Consider the following 26,813-nt stretch of genomic DNA (forward strand, 5'->3'; position numbering starts at 1 on the left):
ATGGATAAATCTTAAAACCATTATGTTGAACAAAGAAGCCAGAAGTAAAAAACTAAATTTAGCACGATTCTGCATGTATAAAACTCTAGAAAAAAACATAATCTACATGACAAAAAGCAGATCGATGGTTGTCTGGTCCCAAAGTTGAGGAGGAGATTAACTAGGAAGGGGCTCAGGGAATCTTTTGAAGTAATTAAAACACTGATGGGTGATGCAATGTGGATATACATGCTTGTCAAAACTCACCAAACTGTAAACTTAAAGTGGATGCGTTAGTGGTATGTAAATGTATATCTCAATATAATTTAAAACAATTTAACTTCAATAAGCCTTGCTTGGAATTTGACAAACAAATATGACATTCATTTGGAACATGAAAGGGACAAAAATAGCCAAACTAATTTTGAAAAAGAACAAGATAAGGGAAATCGCTCACTACATATCAAGAGCTACTGTAAAGGAAGACTAATTAGAACCACATGATAATGGTACTAAAATAGAAAAACGGATTAAATGGAAAAAATAGAAACTTAAAATACATCCAGTAACAAAGAAATTTACATATTAAAAGTGCTGCATTAAAAAGTAAAACTGAGGTTATCAAAATGGCGGCGTGACGTGAGCCTCTGTAAAGCTCCCCTGGAATTTACAACTAATCAAACAACAATAACTCCACAAAGGACTCCTTGCACAGCAGACAGGCAAGATGAAGAGGCCAACTACTGAATTCACCTAAAGGTGGGCGAACCGCACGAGCCGGGTAGGAGGGAAGGGAGAAGTGCGGAGACAGAGCTGCGTGGGTTCAGGCCTCAGACCTAGCTCAGTGCTCTGAGCTCGCTGCATCCCGGAACTACCGCAGCTGCGGGAGAGGGAAGAACTCGGACTGCTAGGACTCCGCTTATGGCCCACAGGGCTGAGGTGGCAGCATATAACACAGCTGAACCCAACGCTCACGGCAGAGACCTCGGAGAAAAGACTGAGGGAAGAGGGCTTAAACAGTGGTTTAAGCCCTCACTGCCCAGCAGAGAACAGAAGACTTAGACACTGAGACTAACCGCCTCCTCCCAACCCTCCCAGAGCTCGCCCGGCCCCCACCTGCCCGGTGCTAGAAGCGGAACAGTAGCAGTGTCAGATTAAAAGAACAGAATATTTGCTGTTCTGAGAACTGGACTGCAGACACAGATTTGCAGCCCAATTAGTTCTGGCAAAGGGGAGGGAGCTGTGGAAGCAGGACCTGCTGAGGTGGTGGTCACCACATTGCTCTGGGCCACCTCTCACAACTCATCCCGTCCTTGGCCCCACCTATCTGGGCGGATCCCTGAAGGAGTAAACAGAACTGCTGAAACATACGGGCCCTGAATCTGGTGCAGGACGAGCTTTGGAACTTCAAAAGCTCTCCGCATACCCACACAGACACTGCGCCCTGTGACGCAGGCGAACTATTAACAGAGGAGAAGCCTGTCTCCCAGGGAATCCTCCCATTGTGTGAGAAGCTGGAATAGTGCAGAGAAAACATAGCACTACCGTGTGAGAGAGAAAAAAAAAGGCTGCAATCAGAGAGAAAATAAAACATTCTACCAACAATTACTGGAAAACAAAGAAAGACCTCTTCCTATCAACCTGTTGCAGAAGCCACACCTGTGGATGTCTAGGAAAAAAAATAATAAATCAGTAATTGTCATGAATAACCAAAGCAACAAGACAGCTCAGAAAGAAAGTGAAAAGTCTCCAGAAAATGAACTTAAAGATATGGAAATATGTGACTTAAATGACAGAGACTTCAAGATTGCAGTTGTGAAAAAACTCAACAAGATGCAAGAAAACACAGAAAGGCAGTTTAATGAACCCAGAAACACATTCAAAGAACAACATGAGCATTTTACCAAAGAGATTGAAATTTTAAAAAAGAACCAAATAGAATTTCTGGAGATTAAGAACTCAATAGAAGAAATTAAGAATGAAATAACCAGCTTAGGTAGTACAGTTGACCAGATGGAGGAAAGAATCAATAACATCGAAGATAGAAACGTGGAAATTACACAGATGGAAGAAGAAAGAGACTTGAGACTGAAAAGAAATGAAAGAACTCTACAAGAACTTTCTGACTCCATCAGAAAGAGCAATATAAGAATAATGGGCATACCAGAAGGAGAAGAAAGAGAGAAGGGAACAGAGAATATATTCAAACAAATTATCGATGAGAACTTCCCAAATTTGTGGACAGAACTGGATCCTCGAATCCAAGAAGCAAATAGAACACCTAATTACCTCAATCCCAACAGTCCTTCTCCAAGGCACATTGTATTGAAGCTCTCTAAAATCAACAAAGAAGAAAGAATCCTCAAGGCAGACAGGGAAAAAGAGACGGTAACCGACAAAGGAAAGCCCATTAGATTATCATCAGATTTTTCAGCAGAAACTCTACAAGCCAGGAGGGAGTGGAACCAAATATTCAAACAATTGAAAGAGAGAAGTTATGAGCTAAGAATAATATATCCAGCAAAGATATCCTTTAGATATGAAGGAGGAATAAAGACCTTTCGAGACATACAGAAGCTGAGGGAATTTTCTAATACAAGACCTGCACTACAAGAAATACTAAAGGAGGCTATTCGACCACCATCAACAGGGATAATTTGTGGCAACCGAAACATAAAAAGGGGGATAGTAAAGGCCTGAACCGGAATATGGGAATGCAGAAAGTAAGCGTGCTGAAGAAAATGGAATACTCTAAACATCAAACTTTCTTTTACATAAACTTAAGGGTAACCACTCAAAAAAAACACAGAACTGAAATATATACTGTAATAAAAGAAGAAACAGAGGGAAACATCATAGAATACCACCACACAGAAATAATAGACAACAACAAAAAGGCAAAGAAAGAATGGACACAGCCTTATCAGGAAACTAAAGATAGAATGACAGGAAATCCTCACATATCAATAATCACCCTAAATGTAAGTGGACTGGAACTCACCAATAAAAAGGCACAGAGTAGCAGATTGGATCAAAAAACTAAACCCAACCATATGCTGTCTCCAAGAGACGCATCTCAGCTACAAGGACAAGCACATACCCAAAGTGAAAGGGTGGAAATTGACACGCCAAACAAATGGTACCCAGAGAAAATCAGGTGTAGCCATAATGATATCAGATGAAACAGATTTCAGGGTGAAAAAGATAAAAAGAGACAAAGATGGACATTTCATAATGGTAAAAGGGACTATACAACAAGAAGACGTAACTGTCATCAATATCTATGTCCCCAATCAGGGAGCACCGAAATGTACCAAGCAACTACTAACAGAACTAAAGGGAGAAATTGACCAAAGCACAATTATACTAGGGGACTTAAATACATCATTGACAGCTATGGATAGATGATCCAAACAGAAAATAAATAATGAAATAGCAGCCCTAAATGACACATTAGATGAATGGACGTAATTGACATATATAGAGCACTTCATCCTAAAACATCACACTATACATTTTTTTCTAGTGTACATGGAATGTCGCAAGGATAGACCATATATTGGGACATAAAATCAGCCTCAGCAAATTTAAGAAGATTGAAATCATACCAAGCATATTCTCTGATCACAAGACTTTGAAATTGGATATCAACTGCAAAAAGAATGCAGGAAAAAACACACATACATGGAGATTAAACAACATACTTTTAAAGAACGACTGGGTCAAACAAGAAATTAAAGGAGAGATCAAAAGATACATAGAAACAAACGACAATGAAAATACATCCTACCAAAATTTTTGTGATGCAGCGAAAGCTGTTTTAAGAGGGAAATTTATATCATTACAAGCCAATCTCAAGAATCAAGAAAAATCCTAAATAAATAACCTCATGTTACACCTTAAAGAACTAGAAAGAGAAGGACAAGTGAAACACAAGGTCAGCTTAAGAAAGGAAATAATAAAAATCAGAGCAGAAATAAATGAAATAGAGAACAAAAAGACAATAGAAAAAATTGATGTGACAAAGAACTGGTTCTTTGAAAAGATTAGCAAAATTCACAAACCCTTGGCTAGACTCACTAAGATAAACAGAGAGAAGACACTAATTAACAAAATCAGAAATGAAAAAGGGGAAGTTATCACGGATGCCACAGAAGTACAAAGGATGATCCAAGAATTCTGTGAAGGACTATATGCCACCAAATTCAATAACCTTGAAGAAATGGACAAGTTCTTAAAAACATATAGCCTTCTTAGGCTGAACCATGAAGAACTGGAGAATCTAAACACACCGATCACCTGTAACTAAATTGAATCAGTCATCCAAAAGCTTCCCAAAAGCAAAAGTCTGGGACCAGATGACTTCACTAGTGAATTCTACCAAACTTTCAAAGAGGATCTAATGCCAATCCTGCTCAAACTCTTCCAAAAAATTGAAGAAGAGACAGTACTCCCTAACTCATTTTATGAGGCCAACATTACCCTGATACCAAAACCTGGTAAGGACAGCACAAAGAAAGAAAACTACAGACCAATATCTCTGATGAATACAGATGCAAAAATCCTAAACAAAATTCTAGCAAATTGAATACAACAATGCATTAAAAAGATTATTTATCACGACCAAGTGGGGTTCATCCCCGGAGCACAAGGATGGTTCAACATCCACAAATCCATCAATGTGGTACATCACATAAACAAAATAAAGGACAAAAACATATGATTATATCAATTGATGCAGAAAAAGCATTTGACAAGATACAACATCCATTTATGATTAAAACACTTAATAAAATAGGTATGGAAGGAAAATACCTTAACATAATAAAGGCCATATATGACAAGCCCTCAGCTAATCTCAAACTTAATGGTGAAAAACTGAAGCCCTTTCCTCTACGTTCAGGAACACGACAGGGCTGTCCCCTATCACCTCTGCTGTTCAACATAGCGTTGGAAGTCCTTGCCAGAGCAATCAGGCAAGAGAAAGAAATAAAAGGCATCCAAATCGGGAATGGAGAAGTTAAATTATCACTCTTTGCAGATGACATGATGCTATATAGAAAACCCTGAAGACTCCTCCAAAAAACTATTAGATACAATCAACGAATACAGTAAAGTTGCTTGCTACAAAATCAACGTACAAAAGTCCATTGCTTTCCTATATACTAACAATGAAATCTCAGAAAAAGAAATACAAAAAACAATTCCTTTTGCAATTGCAGCAAAAAGAATAAAATACCTAGGAATAAATTTAACCAAGGATGTGAAGGAAGTATATGCTAAAAACTATAACACATTTTTTAAAGAAATTGAAGAAGACATAAAGAAATGGAAAAACATTCCGTGATCATGGATTGGAAGAATCAACATGGTTAAAATGGCCATATTACCCAAAGCAATATACAGATTTAATGCAATCCCCATCAAAATCCCAATGGCTTTTTTTTAAAGAAATAGAACAAAAAATCATCAGATTTGTTTGGAACCACAAAAGACCCCGAATAGCCAAAGCAATCTTAAGAAAAAAGAACACTACTGGAGATATCACACTCCCTGACTTTAGCTTGTACTACAGGGCTACAATAATCAAAACAGCATGGTACTGGCAGAAAAACGGACACGTAGACCAATGGAATAGAATTAAGAACTCAGAAATAAAACCACATAAATACGGACAGACAATTTTTGACAAAGAAACAATAGAGAAAAGACTGTCTCTTTAATAAATTGTGCTGGGAGAATTGGATAGCCACGTGCAAAAGAATGAAACTGGACTGCTGTCTGTCACCATGTACCAAAATTAATTCAAAATGGATCAAAAACTTAAGCATAAGACCTGAAACAATATACTGCATAGAAGAAAACATAGGTACTAAACTTATGGACCTTGGGTTCAAAGAGCATTTTATGAATTTGACTCCAAAGGCTAGGGAAGTAAAAGCTAAAATAAACGAATGGGACTATATGAAACTTAAAAGCTTCTGCACAGCAAAAGAAACCATTGACAAAATAAAGCGGCAACCAACTGAATAGGAGAAGATTTTTGCAAACAGTGCCTCCGATAAGGGGCTAATATCCAAAATAAACAAGGAACTCATGAAACTCAAAAAAAAACAACCCAATTGAAAAATGGGCAGAGGACCTGAAGAGACATTTCTCCAAAGAGGACATACAAATGGCAAATAGACATATGAAAAAATGCTCAACATCACTAATCATCAGAGAAATGCAAATAAAAACCACAATGAGATATCACCTCACCCCAGTCAGAATGGCTATCATCAACAAGACAAATAGTAACAAGTGTTGGAGAGGCTGTGGAGAAAAAGGAAACCTCATACACTGTTGGTGGGAATGCAGACTGGTGCAGCTGTTATGGAAGGCAGTGTGGAGGTTCCTCAAAAAATTTTGAATAGAATTATTACCATATGACCCAGCAATCCCTCTCCTGGGTATCTACCCAAAAAAATCTGAAAACATTTATCCATAAAGACACATGTGCTATAATGTTCATTGCAGCTTTGTTTACAGTGGCCAAGACATGGAAACAACCAAAATGTCCTTCGATAGATGAATGGATAAAGAAGTTGTGGTATATATACACAATGGAATACTATTCGGCGGTAAGAAAAGATGATATAGGAACATTTGTGACAACATGGATGGATCTTGAGTGTATAATGCTAAGCGAAATAAATCAGACAGAAAAAGCAGAGAACCATATGATTTCACTGATATGTGGTATATAAACCAAAAACAACAAAAGAACAAGACAAACAAATGAGAAACAGAAACTCATAGACACAGACAATAGTTTAGTGGTTACCAGAGGGTAAGGGGTGTGGGGGGTGTGTGATGAGGGTAAGCGAGATCAAATATATGGTGATGGAAGGAGAACTGACTCTAGGTGGTGAACACACAATGGGATTTATAGATGATGTGATACAGAATTGTACACCTGAAATCTATGTAATTTTACTAACAATTATCACCCCAATAAATTTAAAAACAAAAAAAGGAAAAGTGAGAAAAGAGTGAACTATCCTTATGACTCCAGAACAATTAGTTTTTGATGTAGAGAAAATTAAGCATTCATGTTGAGATATCAGATAGACAGTTTGATATATAAATGTGGATCTCAGATAAGAAATCCAGATTAAGCATATATTTAATTCAATGTCTATGTATTATATTTGAAACCATGGGATGAGAGTAGTAGAAATTGCTACTAGAAAGTTTTGGGTAAAACAGAAGACGTAAACAGAGTTCAACCTTCTCTGATGGAAATTTCATGATTTAAAGTGTCACACTGGACTGGGAAATAATGTAAAGCCCAGAGTGCTCATCCATAGGAATAGGAAGGCCCCATAACTAGTTTCAGTGAATATATCAGACTGGTCAGTAAACAGATTATGCTACATGCACAGGCTGGACAGAGGCTCTCCCCACACACACTCACCCATGGAAATACCAGGTTGGAGGAACACAGATTTCCTACTAATACCGTCACTCAGCTAGGCATTGTACAAATATTTCTAATCCTTGAATAACTCTGCAGGTAATTATTATTACCCACATTTTATAGATGAGGAAACAGACTTTCCGAGTGGTTGGGTGAGGGCCCAAGATCTTAGAGCCAACTAGAGGCCTCTCTGGAATGCCAACCTAGGTTTAAATACAAGTGTAGCCCATGCACAGTGTGCTACTTGCAGTAACTCTCTTCTGAGCCACTCGGAAACCTTCTCTGAAACCCCTCCGGCTGGTCTCTCCACTGTGCCCAGGACATGAGATGCTCCTGTCACCTTCCCCACTTTTGGTAGCCCCCTTTGGCCCACTTTCATAGATGGAATATTCAAGTCCCTGTTCTCTGGTAATGTTTCTTCCCACAGTTCACACTGAGCTTTCTGCTTTCAAATCTCCAATAACCCAAGACCCTGAATCCAGTATGTTTGATGTGATAATGGAGGGGGGCAGAGAAAACATTTCTCCAGTAATCCCTGAAGCTGAAAAAATGGCCTGGAGCTCAGCCTGAGGGAGGAAGTGGGGTGGATCTGCTAGAAAGGGTGTTGACCCCCATGGGTCAGATGAGAGGAGGGGCCCTCTGGTCAGAGGGAAGTGAAAAAAAGGGAGTGCCTGGAAGAGATTGTTCATGCTTTAAACCCAGGCCAAACTAAATGAGTAATGAGAGAGGGTGTGCAGAACTCACTGTATATAGCCACACCTAGAGACACCCTCACCAGGATAAAGGGTCCCTCTGCCCCAAGTAATCTTAGGATCTACCGACACAATGATACAGTTGGGGACATTGGAGGAAAAGCCAAGAACTCTGTCTTCCCGTTTTGGGATTCTCCTGAATGGCATTAGTGGAACAGGATGTAGACCCCACTTGGGAAGAAGACTTCCCTTCCATTGCAAACATGGACATCTCAGCAGTTAGTAACGAGCTGAGAACGGACTCCTGCCTTCACAGTAGCACCTGGCAGTAGAGGATTTGAGGATGCTCGGTCATCCATGGATTTGTGGAACGTGGCTTCTGTCTTTGAAGGTCTTTGGGCAGCTCTGTCTCTCTCCATAGGGGCGCACCTTGCAGGGTAGTTTTGGAGAGAAACTTCTCTGGAAAAGGAGGATTCTAGGAGGACTCCAGCACCCACGTTTCCATGTCCATGTGCAGCTCTCCTCCCCTCCTGGGAAATTCTGAGGAAGCCAGCCAACTTATGGAGTTCCAGTTACACTACCTCAGGTAGATAGTGCCCCTTCTGACATAGGGTGTTATCCTTATGTCTGTTGGAGAAGGAGCCTGGTCAACATTGCTCACCATTAGGAAAGAAAGAGCTCTCTAGGATCTGGGGGAGGGGAGGAGAGAAGAGCCGACTGGAAGGTCAAGTGTGAGAAGCCAGGCACCCTTCCAGGCTGAGCAGAACCTTAACTAATGCCAGGTGAATGAGCTGATTGGTGGGGGGAAAAGCTTTTTTAATAATGATTTTTGAATCTTAGCTCCTAGTGACCAAGAACAGTTAATTCAAACAGGAAGTTCTCAGACGCAGGGCATTGCTTAATAACACTTATCTGTACCATTGATTACAGTTGATAAGAGACCTTCTCTTCCTTGGCCTTGAGCTGCTGTTATGGGCAACAAAATTTAGAGATTTTACCAAACTCTAGAGCTTTTACCCCTAAACTTAGAAAATCCATCTCCAGGTTTGCAGAAGAATGGGTAAAACTTCCTTTCATCACTAGGGATTTCTACCACTTCTTCTTCAATATTTTCCATTCTGAGATTTTCCAGTTTCACCAGTGCTGTATTTTGCATTTAAATGGCATGCCCTTGCCTTCTGTTCTAACTTCCCCTCCTTCATCTCCTGAATGACTTAATTAAATCCACTCCCACGGGTGGTGTGTCTCATGAACTATGCCCAGCGAACATTGCAGTCTTCCTCCCCTCCTCTCCTCCTTTCATGGGGGTTTCAGTATCCACAGGGGAATCCATCCCATGCACCACTATGAAATCCAAGTTCATCTGGGCCTTCAACAGTGCACCAAGGGCTCTCTGCCTGGAGCTGCTTTTTTCAAGTCCTGGCATCCATCTGTTCCACCACCCCCTACCATCCTCTCAGGTCGTGATTCCACTCTGATTTTACAAAGAAAACAGAAGTAACCTCCCTTAATTTCCTCACCGTGTCATCCCTGTCTTCTCCAGACTCGGCTCAGAAATACTTTCCCCTTCCCCACTCTTCCCCATGGGCTCTCTCCTTCTCTTTCAAGGCCTCAGCTAAGTATCAAGACTTTCCCAGAAACTTATTGATGCATAATAAGTGTTCAAAAAATGTCAGCTATTATTATTTTTATCTCATGATCCTTCACACAGAATCCATCATTGTGCTTTGTGCCAGAACAATACTTTTTGTACTTTATTGCACTGACCACACATTAATGATTATCTACATGCCTTTCCCTTTTATAAAACCACAAGCTCCTTGAGAACAGAGAATGTGCCTTGTGCATCTTGGAAAACAATATAGTGCCTGGTATATAACAGATGCTCAATAAACATTTAATGAAATAAATACATAAATAACTGACTTCTCAGTTCTAAGTAACTTTGATATCAACATGTTCATCTATTTAATGGCTGCAATTGGAATCAACTCAAGAGATTTTAAAATTTGAAACACCCTGACTGCAGACCAAACCAATTCAGTCAGAATCTCTTAAAGGGAGACCAGACCTCAGTTTTTGTTTTTTTTAAAAGACTAACTATAGTTGCGTAGTTTGTTTTGAGACTCACTGGCTTGTGGAAGGTAGTGAGACTCAAAAACTTAGAGAGTATCTAATTCTAATATGTTGTTTTACAGGTAATGCTTGACTGTAATCTAGTAAGAGAGACAACCAAACAAGATATAGATTCATGAAATGTTAAACAATAACTGAGTTGGGCTGAAATCAGTGGAAATGCTAAGTGGGTGGGGGTTGGGGGTGGAGGCAATCTGGTGTCCCTGGTACCAACACTGGGTCTGTACCGGCTCAAATACATCAAGTTCTGTTTTGGAAGACCAGATACTCATTGTTCATTTCCCTGGTTCCTCCTCTAAGCGAGCATTATAATTTCCTAGTGCTATCACACCTGTAGTTCTCACTTGAACATTTACAGGACTTTGGAGAAAAGCAAAATAATTGCAAACTGGGAGGGGAGCTTGTGCAAGAGCAGAAAGTAGGGCAGACATAGCCAGCATGCAAAAATGACCCAGAATTGTCTAGTCTAGCGGCACTTCTGAAATGACTCTATGGTGTTTGTTCCTCACTTTGGCATGTTTTAGGTCAAAACAGTCCCTAAGAAGTCAATGTAGATAAGGGATCTAGGGTCTGAAACTCAAAGAGTGGTCTGTCAGCCTCATCTGGGAATTTGTTAGAAATACAGAATCTTGGCCCTACTCAATCAGAATTTGCATTTTAGCAACATTCTTCAGATGGTTCTTACACACGTTCAAGTTTGAGAAGCTCTGTTCTGGACCAGAATCTGATGCAGATGTGCTGAGGTGGCCTCTGATTCAGTCTTTGTAACAGTCTCTCAGGCAATGCAAATGTTACTCGTCCCAATACCCCACATCTGACAACCAAAGGAATTAGCGATCATGTCTATAGCCTGCTCTATCCCTGCTTATCTGTTATGAATCCTTGTATTTCGAGTGAGAAGAAAACCAATTTGGAGGGGTGTAAACTGTAAATGACTTGCATTCACTCACATAACTGAAGAGTTCAGAAGTATGGCTCACCTCTCAGGAGCCTTGATTCACAGGTTCAGATACTGTCACCTGGAATCCAGATTCTATCTGTCCCTGCTCTACTTTCCACCACAATGGCTTCATTCAAAGCAAAATTTCTGAGGTTGAGAAAAGCAGCAGCTAAGATTCTTTCCTACCATCTATTATATGTCATACACATGATATGGCAGTCAGCTTTATACAATTAAGTCTGAAGTGCTGTACTGAACTCCAGTCTCTGGAGCTGTTTATGGGAAAGCCAGTAGATGCCCTCTCCACCCTCCTCCCTGTGGCAGCATCCACAAGCCCCCTGTCCTCTAGTTTTGGGGTTAGGTTTGGCCAATGAGAGGCACTATCAGAAAGTCAGGAGAGCAACAAGATTTTTTGTCCAGGATCTATTTTCTGGCTCCATTCTCCTGGGCTACAGTTGGCAGTAGCTTCATTCCTCTTCCCAACGCCACAGCCCCAGCTGGCAGGACCCCTAAACCTACCATTACGCTGGGTTCCAGTAACTGCCTCTCCCTGCTCCCAATTATGGCTGATGGAGGATGCTCTGAGCTACTGCCCAAATGAGGATGCCTCCAGTCCCTCCACAAAGTCCCTTGTATACAGGGTCTGTTTGTTTCTTGACCTTTCTGCATTCACCCATTTTAAGTATAGCATCTGTTTCCTGTGGGAGCCTGACAAGAAACATCTCATTTAATTTCGCAGAAGAATGTAAAGTCATCATGTGCACAGAAAGTTTTTAAAACAAACTTTATTTCTAAATTTCAAAGATGTCAATAACCAAGAACTTTAGAAACAGTGATTTGAAATGTAGAAATACACAATAAATACTAAATATTTAAAATTAGGTGGAATGAGATAACTTTTGAAGAAAAATGTGCTTTCTATCAGAGTTCATTAATTTTCACTTTATAAAAAACAATCAAACCTTAGTGTAAAAGTAATGTGCATATATTAAAATGAAAAAATATAGACTTTACACATGTTTAAGCAGAGCACATTTTTGCATTGCCTTCTTTGAAATATTAACAATGTTAACCGTTGTTCTTACTGGAATGTTCATGCTGAGAAAGGAAGGAGTTTCATATATTGTGACAGTCATAGTAATACACGGTAAACTGGCTACGGAACTCAGAGAACAGAGTGGAGGGGTTCAAACAAGCACCCAGCTGAGCTGTCCAAAGGTGACAGCTGGTTCGGGTCCGCGGGGTCCCGGGAAGGGGCGACCGCTGCCCAGGGCCGGGAGGGTGCTGCTGCGGCTGTATCTGGAAGCCGCGACCGCTGCGCGTTGTGGGCAAACTCTCGGCGCGGTTGCAGAAGTGCAGAGTTCTAGGGGGCGCCAGCAGGCCCCACATTAAGGGGCCTGCGAGCGCCGGGTCGAGCCGGGTGCCTGGGGACCCAACGTAGTTGGAGGGGTACAGGGGCCGGCCGCCGGAGTCCCCAGGCAGCGGCAGGGTGAAGAAGGCCTGATCAGGCACCACGCCGTTCAGGGTGGTCGTGTCCCGCGTGGGCAGCGGGTAGCAGTCGAGCTGGGGCGCGCGCAGGCTCTGGCAGTCGCAGCAATAGCCGCCCACGTGCAGGGGCAGCAGTGTCCGGCCGGCTGGGAAGCCCTGGTCCCGGAAGGGGCAGGCCCAGGACGTCTGTAGCTAAGCGGCCGCCTGTGGCTTGGGACCGAGTGGGGACGGGGGTGGGGTGGACGGGGGTGAGGGGAGCAGTCCCCCACTCCTGCAGGGTACCAGCGCAGCGCCACCTCCTCCAGGAAGGCCGTTTGTTGGCCGGAGCCCGCCTAGCTGGGGATGGAGTTGCTTTCCAATTCTCAGAGCATCGACATCTCATAAGCCCCACAGGAAGCCCGCAAAGCAGTGCTCCACATATTTAACCGTCCAAAAGAAGACAGTGTGATAGTGGAGGTTAATATTAATCATTATGCCCGAGCAGGTACACCAGGGACTCCATCAGCCAATGATTATTGGGCAGATTTCACTACTTGGACGGAATTAGCTTCTAGTGATATAGGGTCCTGGAAGTGCCAACGAGGCACCCTGGCCGCCAACACCTGTCCCAGTAAGGTGGGCATATTAGGGACAATTTCCAGGAGAGAGTACCCCCAGCAGAGGTTTCTACCCATCGCTGGGCTGCATGCACCCCTGGCGTCGGAAATGGAAAGGATTGGTCTTGCGAAAGACTGCACTTAGGGTTCACACTCTCTGCCCTTTTTCTTCTCGGGTAAAATGTCCTTCCCCCACAGAGTCACCTATATTTTAAGTGCGGTACTCTCTGTTCATGTGTACAAACTGAGTTTTGCATGAGTGTGAAGGAGTCTCAGGACTCTTTACTGTACATGAAAGGATTCAATCAAGATAAAAACTTACGTTGGACTGGAGATGGGACAAGAGAGGCTGACCTCACAGGAGAGCGGAGAGGACAGTCCAACAAGGTAAATAGAGTTTCTTCTAGGAACACAGAAACGCCAAATATGTACTGTTGACTGAAAAAAGGCAAGCTGCCGAATAGTAGGGAAAATGTGATCCCATTGGTGGGAGGAAAAACAAAGAAAATCCTACTGTGGATATAGAGAAAATGTGTGGAAGGGAAAACAGGATCTGTATGCATTCACTAGCTCTGAAGGTCAGACTACAGCAGGGATAACTTTGTTTTCCCGTGATGGGCTGCTTAAATTTTTATGGAAAAGTGCGAAACTTAAAAAAAGAAGAAAAAATAGTGCTATTTACAAAGACAAATGATTTTACATTGGTAAAACGAAAATAAAGTCTGACCATTTTATTCCTCCTTTAAACAAACAAAAACGGCCACTCTCTCTCAACTTTGAAAGACTGAAAGAATAAGGAGCTCGAACTCTTCACAACCAGAGACCACCATCTCCCCGCTTTTCTAACATAAACTTCAGCACCAAAAAGCTCAAAACTGCAGCCTGTCTCATTTGAAATTCCAAAGCTTTGCACATGTTTCTGCTATTGGGTGCCTTTCCAGCTCCGTTAATGACGGGTAGTTTTATCTGTATTAAGCCTCTCGATTTCCTACCTGAGAAATGAAGACGAAATCAGCCTTTGAAAAACAAAGCAAAACAAACAAAAAAACTTGGAATAAGAACATTCCAGAGTTTACTTTTTCGGAGAGCATGGCCTGATTAGGTGACACCTTTAAAATCTTTCCCAAGACTGCACAATCTCGTGTTCTTTACCATTTATACCTGGAGGTGGTTAACAATTTGGTCTTGAACCTTTTTGTTTAATTTCATCTCCCGCCTCCAAGATGATTCTGACCTGCCAGTCAATTGTTTCCCCAGAGGTAAAACTCCCTTCGAGCGAGTTCTCAGAGGTAGAGTCACTGACCCGCCAAAGCGGCTTTTCCCGGAGTCCGGCGTCTCTGTTACAGAAGCCCCCTCCTCCCACATCCCCTTGGGTTCTAAGCGCCTCGGTCTCCCACGCTCCGCCTCCCCCGGCATGGGGCTTAGCTCCACGTCCCACGGTCCGGTGTCCCCAGCACCTGGCTTTCCGCCTTAGCCACACCTTGAAGACGCCGGTTGCTAGGCTCGCCCTTGGTCAGGCCCGCGGCCCCTGCCGGCGCCCCGCTGCTCGCCGCCGCCTCGCCTTTCACCTTCTTGTCCCCGAGGGGGCTCAGCGACTCGGCCCAGGGCAGGGGCCCTAACCTGGCCATCACCGCGGGCAGCGCGCTCCAGGGCTGGCTCTGGTCCTCACTGGCGTACCCCGCATCCAGGCTGCTCAGGGAGCTCCAGCCCTGCCCTGCGCCCCACAACCCTCTGCGGGACTCGCCGCCTCCCCGACGCGGGGAGAGGGGTGGGGAGTGAGAAAAGGAGAAGCCTCTCCAGCCCGAACCCACTACCGGCATTCCTGGCCAGCCTCTGCCCACAGCGCAGCCAATGCCGGCCCAGTGACATTGTGGGTCGCGGGGCCTTTTCTGATCTCTTGGGACCCATAAAGGACTCCACCTGCGCGGCCGGGAACAGGCGCCGAGCATCACCACGCGCAGCCACTCGTTCATTAAAACTCACGCCATAGTTATTGGGTTTCATTGCCCCCTCAACAGACAATAACCCGCCAAGACCCAGATTCCCTCTCTTCCGCCGAGGAAAGCCACTCCCGGATGTCACGTTTGGACCTTCTTAAGTCTCCGCGCGGCAGGCAGACTCCTGACCGAGTGTAAAAGGGAAGCCCCGTTCTAACCTTCGAGTCCGATTCGTTCTAAGCGGTGTATACCAGCCCTAGGCAGGCACCAGGGGACAAAGCTAAGGGCCCCAAGCAAGTGCACGACGTCGCAGTCTTTTCATCACGGTTACCCGAGTGGCCGGACGGGTGCGGGCCGCGCTGCCGGCAGTGCTCTCCTTGACCCACTCCCAGATTTTTTTTTTTTTTTTTTTTTTTTTTAACACCAAACCTAAAACTTCTAACCTTCTAAATGAAAGTCATTGCAGAGTATTGTTAAAACGTCCCTCTTAATTAAGTGCCGATTCCTGGAGAACGGAGAGCGGCGCCCTCGGCTTCCAGAGCCTGTTCTCCAGACGCCCGCACCGGAGGGAATCGCCACAGCCTCCATGGAACCTAGAAGGGCCCAGGACTGAGGGTGGCTGGGTGGGGGATGAGTGGAGGAAACCGACCACTGAGCTTAGGATTTGCCCTTTACGTGGTTTTATCTTTCCTTTGTGTAAAGCTTGGACACCACTTCTTTTTCCTAGCGTGTATAAGAAGTGTGTGAACTTAAATCCCAGCCACGATGGTAAGCAGTTCGGTTGGTCTGAGATTGATTGAAATGCTGTGAAAATGGATATCCTTCCATATGTAATGCCTGCGTCAGTATTTCATCTCTTGTCCTCCCACCCCGCCCCCAAAAATATTTTATCAAAAAATACCCACCTTCGCAGAAGAGAGGAGTGCCGCTATCTTCACCTTCTCAGAAGGGAGATAAAGAAAAAGGGTGTGTAATCCTAGTACTTTAAAAAGCAATGATAATCAATAGAAAAAAATGGAAATGAGGATGTAACTACCTTCCGTAGATAAAGGAGCACAGGAAATGCTTAGCGATTACGGCAGGAAGTCAATGTCTAAAACTGATAAACATACAATTAGCTGCTCAGGCATATTAATTAATTAACCTCCTAACTACCAGAGGAAGAGAGTTGTTAATGTAGGTAACACCCTATAGAACTTTTAAAAAAAAGGATTGACTGACACTGGGCTGGAGAAAGATTGAATCTTCCCACAACTCATAGTTTATGTTACAAGCCCATATGCAATGTTCCCTTTTTTGTAAGTATGTGCATCATTTAAATTTTTAAAGATGTTTAAATGAATAAATAAAAAGTATACACTTTCTATACCCACAACCTTTTTACTGACACTACAAACTTCAATTTTTATTTTCTTATTTCTTCCTCTAGTAATCTCACTAAGCTCTTTTCAGTTTAATATTTTTGGTGTGTGTGTGCACCTGCAATTCCTACTATTGTTTTCAAACATCTAAACAGATTTATTAAAATAAGCAAAAAAATCCAATGTATAGGAAACAACTGAAAATTGTTCCTTCGTTTCATATATGTCTCAGAATTTTCGTTTCTTCATCTCATCCACCATTGCCCTGGGAAAATGACTTCTGAGGACTGAGAGATTCAAAAACCTGAGTATCAAGTTTCAGCATTACTTGGAACTTCTAGAAGCTAGAAATTATTTCTTAATTTGCTCTCCCCCCCACCCCCATTCAATTGTGTTTATTTGCTCTCAAGAATTCCAACTCTGTTCACTCCTTAAAAAAAAATAGTTAATGACACGTACATATAATTCAAGACTTGAGAAACTATGATTTGTGGGAAGAAGGCCTGGACTGAAAGATTGTTAGCAGACTTGATATGGCATTCAGTGTGCCCCAATTAATTGTCTCTGTATAAAGACCTTGAGATTTTCATGTAATATGGGAGTTCATATGAATTGAGGCATTTTATACAAAGTTCTTCTTCAAGTTACAATTACTTCTAGTCTCATTTTATAATCAAAGAGGCTGAGCTATCCAAAGCTTAGAGTAAAACACAGATGGCCTGTGTTTCCAGCTAAGATGGACAATCTTACAAGGCTATAAAATTCTCAATCCACTAATCAAAGTACCAGGAGAGGTGAGTTACTGTTGTCTTCTCTTTCCTAATGGAATAATGAAATTAAATCCCCCAGGAATGCTGGGATAGATAGAGATACATAAAATCAAAGAGTAGAGAAGAGGAGAGGGAGGAGAGAGCATTTTCTGTGGCACTGAAGCAATCCTTTAAGCACAACACAATCTCATTTGATCACTACAACCATCCTTTGAGGGAGACAGGGCTTTTTATCATTAGCCCTACTTTTCACAAATGAGCAGACTGTTCAGGGAAAGGTGAGTGACTTCTCAAAACTCACGAAGTTAACTTGCTGAGCCGGATGAACTGACTCAAAATGCAGAGATTTTCCTTCTTTTGGAAAACTGCCACTCGCGGCAGTATTCAGCCATTCTCTACTCCTTGCTCCAATAGCTAATTGTTTTGCTGAGCTTGATGTTCTGACACATTATTCAAGGGAAAGGAGTTATAGCCACTGGCGACTGTCTCAAATAGAGGAGAGGCAAAGCGGTAACTACCCCACCCCCCAGCACACACACTCCCACCACCCCGTTCTTTGGATTTCTTCAGGAATCACCAATAGAAAACTGAGGTACCAGCAACCAAGCAAGTTAGTCAATTTTCTGAGCGTTTACCAGGTGCCAGGTCAGGTGATACAAAGTGAAAACAGACAGCCCTTGCACATGTAGCTCCCATTGTAGCCAGAGGAATCAGGTAGACCAGAAAATTGCTCGGCCTACTGCAAGCTGGCCACAATTCTTTCCCCTGCCTAACAAGAGATCAAGTATATGGGAGGGCACTGATTTTCCATCAGTTAGCATTGGCCATGATCTTGGAAAAAACTCATCCACAGCATATCCACTGCCATATATGGTATTTATGTTCACCCACCACACAGAGTGTGACTTCACAAATTATCTTTTCGAGCAACATCAGTTTGGGGAATACATATTATGAATTTGACTTTGTCAAAGTGTTTAAGACTTTGGCTAAAGTGGAAACAAGACCCTGAAAGCTAAAATGTCTTCAGCAAGAATGAGATTTAAAAGTTTATTTCTTTTATTCAGCTACATTTTTGTTTGGATCTGAGCTGCAGAGAAAGTTGACATTCTAGAACATCACTAGTACCATGGCAACAACTTATTCAGCACTTGCTCTATAATACTGCTAAGATATTTTATATTGCACTAAAATACTGTTTTACTATTTAAATTCTATTTTATGCTGCATTAAGATTTTTAACATCTAGTATTTTGAATAAAGCTGGGAGAATTGCTGGTGGTAAGGGTTCAGTGTTTGTGTAAGGGGGATGGTACAAATTGAATTGTTAATTCACTCAAAGCTTCCTAATAATTCAGAAGAAAACACACAGCAACTTTCTCACTAGAAGGAAGGTAGGGACGGGGATAGGTGCTACCTCAAGAAATGCTCTCTCAGCCACAGTCTTATTGAGTGGAGGAAAAGGAACCTAACTTTTCAAATCTTACTCCAGATTGGGGTGGGTCAGGACATAAATACCCCTTTTCTTCAGGTGAATATTCTGGACTCAGAAGAAAACACTTCGTAAGCAAAAAGAATAAATCTATGCTGAAATAATGGGTGTAAAATCTCTCTCCCTGTCCAGAATTGTCAAAACAAATCAAAGGTGAATGGAGAGAAGAAGGGAATATTGAACATCTATTATGTGACTGGCACAGTTCTGAATATCAAAAACAAACAAAAATAATTAAATGGGACATTTAGAAGCATTAGGCAGAGACAGAGATGATCTATTTTGGTTCATAGTACCCCATTCCATTTTCTCTAAATTCCTTTTGCTTGTATGTTCTTTTCTTGATATTAGTACAAATGTAAAGAAGAAGCTGATGTACAGTGTGATTCAAATTAAAGGGACAATAATATTCTGAGATAAGAATAATAAGTCAAACATGTAGTTTCATTGTGATATCATCTCTTAGCTGCTTATATAAGTAACTTACAAGTTTATTTGTAATTTTTCAGACCCACCCTGGTAGCTTTAACAGAGAAGTAGTCAGTGTCTCAGTGGGAAGGAAAATACCCTCTTGCTTACTGTTCTGGGTCCTTCAAAGGTGTGCAGACTCTGTGCTGCCATCCAGTCAAGGTATCTCAGGCCATGAAAGAGCCGGATTCCTACCTCCTGACATACTACTAAAGTATACATCACAATGAGATGGTGAGGGTGGGTAAAGAAATGTAACCTGTATGTATCTGTTTTCAAAATAAAAATGTAAAAAATGAGACAAATTTAATACTTAAAAAAAAATTACTAGCTGGTTCCTATGGTTACTTCATCTGAGTCTGCCTGAGGAAAGAGGGATCTATGCATTTCATGATATTGCAGAGTCAGCTAACCTGAATACAAGTTTTATATTCTGTCCTTCACTTTAAAACTATATTGGTGTCAGGCCGGCCCGTGGCTCAGGCAGTTTGAGCTCCATGCTCCTAACTCCAAAGACTGCCGGTTCGATTCCCACATGGGCCATTGGGCTCTCAACCACAAGGTTGCCAGTTGAATTCCTCCAGTCCCGCAGGGGACAGTGGGCAGCGTGCCCCCTGCAACTAAGATTGAACACGGCACCTTGAGCTGAGCTGCCGCTGAGCTCCGGGATGGCTCAATTGGTGGAAGCGCATCCTCTCAGCCACAAGGTTGCCGGTTCGACTCCCGCAAGGGATGGTGGGCTGCGGCCCCTGCAACTAGCAACAGCAACTGGACCTGGAGCTGAGCTGGGCCCTCCACAACTACAACTAACACTGAAAGGATAACAACTTGAAGCTGAACGGCACCCTCCACAACTAAGATTGAAAGGACAACAACTTGACTTGGAAAAACAGTCCTGAAAGTACACACTGTTCCCCAATAAAGTCCTGTCCCCCTCCCCCAATAAAATCTTTAAAAAAAAAAAAAAAAAAAAGCAAGCTATATTGGTGTCTCTGACAGGGCCACAAACCCATTTTCCTGATTTTTCCACCAGTGCCCACCTTCCTATACTTAAAAAAGGGTTATTTAAGGATAACAACTATTTCAATAATCTGTTGCTATATAATAAAACATCCCCAAATTTAGTGGCTTATAACTACTAACTTTTTTTTTTTTTTTTAAATCTCTTCCCTGTAGATTGCCTGAGTTCATCTGGGCTTTTATTCTTCTGGGCTCTCTTGAGTTCCAATAAGATGGTGGCAGGCAGTCAGGAGGGAGTGTGTTATCAGGAAGGCTCAGTCCTCTCTCCTAAGGGAGTTGCAGGGCCTCTCCTCTCCACGTGGTCTCTCCACATGGTCTTACCACCTTGGTAACTGGACTTTTTACATAGTAGCTCAGGGCTCCCAGGAGTACAAGAAATATACTCTGCCAAGCCTTCCTAAGAGTTGGGCCTGGAGCTGGCACTTCTATTGCATTCTTTTGGGTTAGAGTAGCAAGTCCAACCCAGATTCAGTGTGGAAGGAGTTTATACAAGGATGTAAATACCCAAGATATGGTTCATGGGGGGCCAACCTTGGAGACTAGCTACCACCACAATTTCACAAAGGAAAAGATCATATATTCATCTTGGCAGGGCACTATGGGTTTTCTTTACACTTGGAGATAACATACTCCCCATGTTCCTTGAAATACAAGTCTCAAGAAGGGAGAATTTAATAACATGAGAGAGTTCTTTAGCTGTCCCTTTGTGATTTACATATAGGGAAACCACCTTTTTGCTTTGATGCTTGAGTGGCATGGTTCCCAATAAACCTTCACCATTAGGGCTTCTAAATTTGACGGCTTTGGGTTCCTACAACCCTTGGATGGGTTATAAGGGGTCATGAGTTGCCTAAAATTATACCTAAAATATTGTGTATGTGCTTTTGTCCATGTTCCTGGGTCCATGCTCCTGTCCATGTTCCTAGCTTCCCTCAGACTATTAACTAAGGTAAGTTGAATTCAAATAAGACATCGGAGTGCTTAGAACCTCAATGAGAGCTGCCCTGGATTTTTACCACCTGGCATACTTCTAAAGTATCTCAGAAGCAGAGATGGGGAGGAAAACAATGTATTTTTTACGAGTTTGTTTCCAAAGTAAAAAGGAATCACACTATCTAGAACCTGAGGTCACTTATTTGAATCTGAGTAAAACAGAAGGAATGGGATGGATGCTTCTGCCTCCAAGAATTATTGTGAAGACTAATTACCTTCCATTGGGATGGAAGGCATTAGGAATGCCTAAAATTTTGCTCTTATTATTGCCCCACCTGTATCTGGTGAGTGCTTAAGAATGTAACTCAACAGGACTTTTGATTAACCATACACCCTGCCATTTCTCAAGAGAATCCAGGCAACCGTTTCAGCTGAGTTTCCCTTTTCAAGATAAAAGCTTTAAGTTATCCTCTTACTCCTTCCTTTTATTTACAGAAATTTATCACTATGGAGAGTTATATAGTTTCTCGCCACCAGAATGCAAGTTCTACCAGTGCACGTGGACACGCCCTAGCACAAAGAGCAGTGAACAAATGTTGTAAGAACTTGTAACACTAAGCTTTCACTATATGTATGTGGAAGGTGAGTGCTCACTATCTCCTTTTCCCTCATGCACAATGGGGAGAATAGCACCTAGGCTCACAGGTTTAATCAGGCTCAAACTCAGTAAAAAATGGCATTGACAAAACACCTGGCACAGGAAATGCCCATTACAAGCCATGTCCCCATTTATGTCTCAGTCTGCAAAATGTGATGGAAAGGGCCACAGCAATTAGTGCTGCAACACATGGCAGGGGCTGACCCACGTCACAATCTTGTGACCCAGTTTCTTCCCTGTAATGCAGGACAGTGATGCCATAGGGTTGTAGCTTTGGTTGAATTTGCGAAGCACACTGCATACGTATAAGTCATCTCTGGATCCCTCCCATGTTTAAGAACTGCAGGTGTCAAGAAATGCAATTGGGGTCAGCCAGCTGCGCCCTCCACAACTAGAATGAAGTCAATGAGCTGCCACTCAGCTCCCGGATGGCGGAATGGCTCGGTTGGTTGGAGCACATTCTCTCAACCTCAAGGTTTCCGGTTCCACTCTGTCAAGGGATGGTGGGCTGCGCCCCCTGTAACTAACAACACAACTGGACCTGGAGCTGAGCTGTGCCCTCCACAACTAAGATTTAAAGGACAACTTGACTTGGAAAAGTCCCAAAGTACACACTGTTCCCCAATAAAGTCCTGTTCCCCTTCCCAAATAAAATCTTAAAAAAAAGAAAAAGAAATGCAATTGGCCACATATGCAGTTAACCTATAATACCAAAATATCCAAATGAACTTATAGACGCTAAGGTTCATTAAAAGTTAAGGTCACAATCCACATTTGTTCCTGTGACTCCTAGTTTTAATCCAATAACACTACTTCCCAAGGTAGTGACATGTGAGGATTATTAAAGGCAATTTCAATGGTTAAGACCGAATACAAACACTCTGAAATACAAATGACAAGAAAAAAAACAAAAACAAAAAGCCTCTTTAAGGAGATCTCAAGATTCGACTAGAAAACCAAAAGCACTTGAATGTTCTCCTCTGATGAAAGTGATATATTAAAACTGAAAAATTAACCATTGCCTTTTAGAGACTAAGATTACTTGAACATAGGCTCATTCGGTGAGGTTTTTTTTTCCCCTTAGCAAAAACAATTACATCAGATTTGGATACCCTAATGTTTCTTTTCAGGGGTTCTCCTTGAAGTCAGTTATGGCTACTATTACAAGAGAATGAGAAATTTACAGTAACTATATGTTAAATGTGACCCTTAAAATATGTCTAATCCTATTAATACTTAACGTTGGTCTCAAACAAAATTGGCATTTGTGACAGAGGCACTACCAGAGTAAAAAGATAGGATTCCAGATTTTATTTTTTTAAACATTGAAAAACATACCAGAGACAAAATTTCTTTGATCAATAAATTTTCAAGAAATGAAGAGTTGTTCTGGACGTTCAAAACTGGTAAACTTGGGGTTGGAAATGGGGTTTTAACAACGACACTGTGGGAAACAAGTATCTAAACAAATTTTAAAACACAACTTCAGATTTTCCTCCCCCCAACTGTTCAAGTGGCAGACAAAATAAATTACCATAAATTATATGCCAAGGCAACTTAAAAACAAAACAAAACAACGTGAGGCTAGGGATTTCCTTAGCTCTTCCAGGAAGTGTGTAACACTGTTTGTGCTTCTGGCCTGCAGGCTGGGTTGGATCGGGGACCTGTCAAACGTCAGGATAGTTGCAGTAATATACCGCAGAGCTGGCATCGGACACCACGGAGGAAATGGCCCCGTGGCTATCAGGGAGATTTACACTCGAGTCATGTCCCTGGAAAGGGAGACCCATCTCGGGCTTGCACACAAAGTGCAGATACTGTTCAAATTCCGTGCGGTCCATTTCCCCGAGGAGCTCGGCGGGCTGGCTCGGGTCCGTGCCATCCCGGCAGGGCAGCGCCTCCGGAGGGGGCGACGGCTGCCCGGGGCCGGACGGGTGCTGCTGCGCCTGCAACTGGAAGCCGCGCCCGCCGCCGGCCGCTGGCGAGCCCATCGCGCCGTAGTACATGTTCAGGGCGCTGGGGGGCGCCAGGAGGCCCGACATTGCGGGGCCTGCGGGCTCCGGGCCGAGCCGGGAGTGCATGGAACCGGCGTCCGGGGGCCCCACGTAGTCCGAGGCCTGAGCGTAGCTGTAGGGGCCGACCGCCGGACAGTCCCCGGGCAGCGGCGCCGCGAAGTAGGCCGGATCGGGCTCCACGCCGTCCAGGGGGGACGTGTCCGGCGTGGGCAGCGGGTAGCCGTCGAGCGGAGGCGCGCCGAGGCCCTGGCAGTCGCGGTAGTGGCCACCCATGTGCGGGGGCAGCAGTGGCGGCCCCGCGGGGAAACCTTGGTCGGGAAATGGCAGGCCCAGGCCGTCCAAGGCCACGCGGCCGCCCTCTGGGCCCAGCGCAGACGCCTGGGGTTCTGCGAGGCCGTGCAGGAAGCCGCTCTCCACCCGCTTCAGCCGTTTCACCTGCTTGCGCCGCCGCGGCCGGTACTTGTAGTTGGGGTGGTCCTGCATGTGCTGCACGCGCAGCCTCTCGGCCTCCTCCACAAAGGGCCGCTTCTCCGCCAGAGTCAGCGCTTTCCAAGACTTGCCTGCATGGGCGTGGAAAGGTGGAAGGGGGCGCGGGGCTTACTATCTGAGCTCCGGCTTCCAGGCCCCACCTGGCCCCACCTCTCCCTCCGACCTTGAATTGTGCAACTAGAGGAGGGAAGGGGTCAAGTTAAAAAGTGAAAGAAAGTATGGAACTCTTGAAGCCGAGGGGAGCCCGAGCACTTGGGGAAGATAAGAGATCTAGGGTCCCCTGAGGACATCACTCCCTGCTTTTAGCCTCCTGGAAGCGGCTTCCCGGTTGGCCCACACCCGGTCGTTTGAACAACGGAAAACGTCCCCTACCTGGGGAAGGAGTAGGGGAACGGGCACGACCAACCCAGCTCGGCGCCAGGAGTGCCCTCGCTGCCGCTGAGACGCGAGGGAAGCCACCGCCCCCCAGCCTCCAGCCGTAGTACCCACACTCCCAGTCACCCGGGTGTGATCGGGTCACAGATGACTAAGGCTGAAAGCCTGTTTGGAGAGTCGAGAGACCGGGAAGCGGGAGAAGAGAGGAGGACCCCAAGGAGGGACGTAGCGGCAGCACACACCTGGCCTCAGGCGCAAGGGCGGTACCTTTTTGGGCTCAGGCAAGTGGCTCCGCGATTCGCACTACCCTAGATCCGGAGCTTGGACTCACCTAGCATTTTGCTCAACTCGGCGTTGTGCAGGTCCGGGTTCTGCTGCGCCAGGCGCTTGCGCTCGTCCTTAGCCCACACCATGAACGCGTTCATTGGCCGCCGAATGCGAGACTCGCCCTTGGCCCGGCCTGCGGTCCCGGCCGGCGCCCCGCTGCTTGCCGCCGTCTCGCTCTTCACCTTCATGTCCCCGAGGGGGCTCAACGACTCGGCCCAGGGGCAGGGGCCCAGCCCGGCCATCACCGCGGGCAGCGTGCTCCGGGTCTGGCTCTGGTCGTCACTGGCGTACCCCGCATCCGGGCTGCTCATGGCGCTCCAGCCCTGCCCCGCGCCCCACAATCCTCGGCCGGACACGCGGCCTCCCCCGATGCGGGGGAGGGGTTGGGGAGCGAGACAGGGTAATGCCAAGCGGGCTGCTTGAGTCTCTCTGGCCCGAACCCGGCGTTCCTGACCGGTCCCAGCGGATCGGGCAACCAGCGCCCCCGCCGGCCCAGTGACACTGCGGGTGCCCCCGGTCGCGGGGCCTTTTCTGCACCGATGTGACCAATAGAGCAGCGGGGGCGGGCCTGGCCATAGTGGTTAGGCCCACGCCCAGCCCGCGTCCAGAGTCCCCAGTCCCGGTTCAATCCCACGCCCGCCCTTTTCCCCTCCTTTGGCCCCGCACCCAGGGCTACACCTATCACCCACTGGCTGGATCCGGGCTCTAGCTCCAAGTCCTCTTCGACCCCAAGCGGGACTCCTGAAAAACCTTCTGGGGTGCTGGATACAAGTAATTGGGCACGGTAGTTTGGATCAACACACAAAGCATCCACTCTTTATTACAGGAGCTAAGAATGTTTCGGTAGTGGGTTACCTAGCTTCTACCATGGAACCCCACGGGTCTTCTGAAAATGTGTTTTGTCGAATGCAGTAGACATTGTTGATAATAAATAAAAAACGCATTCTCTCCCCAAGGACTCAACTTGTTTGTATTATATTCACAATGCTATATCCAAGGTAAATTCTAATTTCCAAAACAAAGTTAAATACGGAAAGACGTTCTATAGCCAATATCCCGTCATCCTGAAGAATTTAAAGTCTTCATTCATAACGATGAACCAACCCTTGAAAATTTATACATGAAAGGTATAGAGAACATAAAATTTTCTCATATGTGTTTTGTAAAATAGGCAAGACTTAGTTTTGATTTGTGGTAAAAACTGCAACAACATTTACCCAAATGCCTGTCTATTCCGGGAAAAACAGCAAAATAACTAACTCTTAGTTTAAGGTGGTTATCCTGGCAGTAGAGATTCCTATACATTTCTTTAAGTTGAAATGAAAATCTGAATGACTATTAAACTTGTGTTTAAATCTGAGAAAACTTTTCAGTGGGGTTTTTGATCAAGTCCTTACATTGCACTCATATGGCACAGCATGCGACGCACTGTTCTTAGAGCTGTCCAACCAGCAAACTAGCCTTATAACCCTATTAAGTAGACACTTTACCACTTTACATGGTACAGGAGAGGCAACAGGCACAGAGGTTAAGGAACTTGCCAGAGATCAGTGATGGGGAGTGGAGTTTAGTAGTCTGCCTTCACACTTGGAGCTCTTAATCACTAAGCTGTTGTTAATTTGTGTTGTTTTCTATGGCAACGAACATGGCCATTTTTGCATAGTTAAATAACCTC

General features: G+C 44.1%; 2 protein-coding genes and 1 pseudogene across 2 annotated transcripts; all 3 read right to left on the reverse strand.

The window, feature by feature from the left end:
- Nucleotides 1–12,261: 12,261 nt before the first annotated feature.
- On the reverse strand, nt 12,262–13,079 carry LOC141568489 (transcription factor SOX-17-like; annotated as a pseudogene).
- On the reverse strand, nt 12,926–15,486 carry LOC148757643 (uncharacterized). Its single transcript, XM_088799741.1, has 2 exons — nt 14,774–15,486; nt 12,926–14,285 (listed from the first exon to the last, which is right to left on the reverse strand). The coding sequence occupies exons 1-2, from the start codon at nt 15,264–15,266 to the stop codon at nt 14,104–14,106; spliced, it is 675 nt and encodes a 224-aa protein (XP_088655867.1). The 5' UTR covers nt 15,267–15,486; the 3' UTR covers nt 12,926–14,103.
- Nucleotides 15,487–23,228: 7,742 nt separating this feature from the next.
- Nucleotides 23,229–25,649, reverse strand: LOC109434261 (transcription factor SOX-17). The gene is made up of 2 exons (XM_019711055.3): nt 25,143–25,649; nt 23,229–24,507 (listed from the first exon to the last, which is right to left on the reverse strand). Exons 1-2 carry the CDS (start codon nt 25,447–25,449, stop codon nt 23,600–23,602), a joined length of 1,215 nt encoding a protein of 404 aa, XP_019566614.2. The 5' UTR covers nt 25,450–25,649; the 3' UTR covers nt 23,229–23,599.
- Between the last annotated feature and the right edge of the window lie 1,164 nt (nt 25,650–26,813).

This window comes from Rhinolophus sinicus, chromosome 7, assembly GCF_057876585.1.
Source record: "Rhinolophus sinicus isolate RSI-liver-muscle chromosome 7, RSI-T2T, whole genome shotgun sequence".
Taxonomy (NCBI): Eukaryota; Metazoa; Chordata; class Mammalia; order Chiroptera; family Rhinolophidae; genus Rhinolophus; species Rhinolophus sinicus.

Coding starts and splice junctions, on each gene's coding strand:
- LOC148757643 (XM_088799741.1), bottom strand. CDS start 15,266: ATGAACGAGTGGCTGCGCGTGGTGATGCTCGGCGCCTGTTCCCGGCCG. Junction 14,286..14,773: donor TAGCAACCGGCGTCTTCAAG/GTGTGGCTAAGG, acceptor TTCATTTCTCAG/GTAGGAAATCGAGAGGCTTA.
- LOC109434261 (XM_019711055.3), bottom strand. CDS start 25,449: ATGAGCAGCCCGGATGCGGGGTACGCCAGTGACGACCAGAGCCAGACC. Junction 24,508..25,142: donor CGAGTTGAGCAAAATGCTAG/GTGAGTCCAAGC, acceptor ACGCCCATGCAG/GCAAGTCTTGGAAAGCGCTG.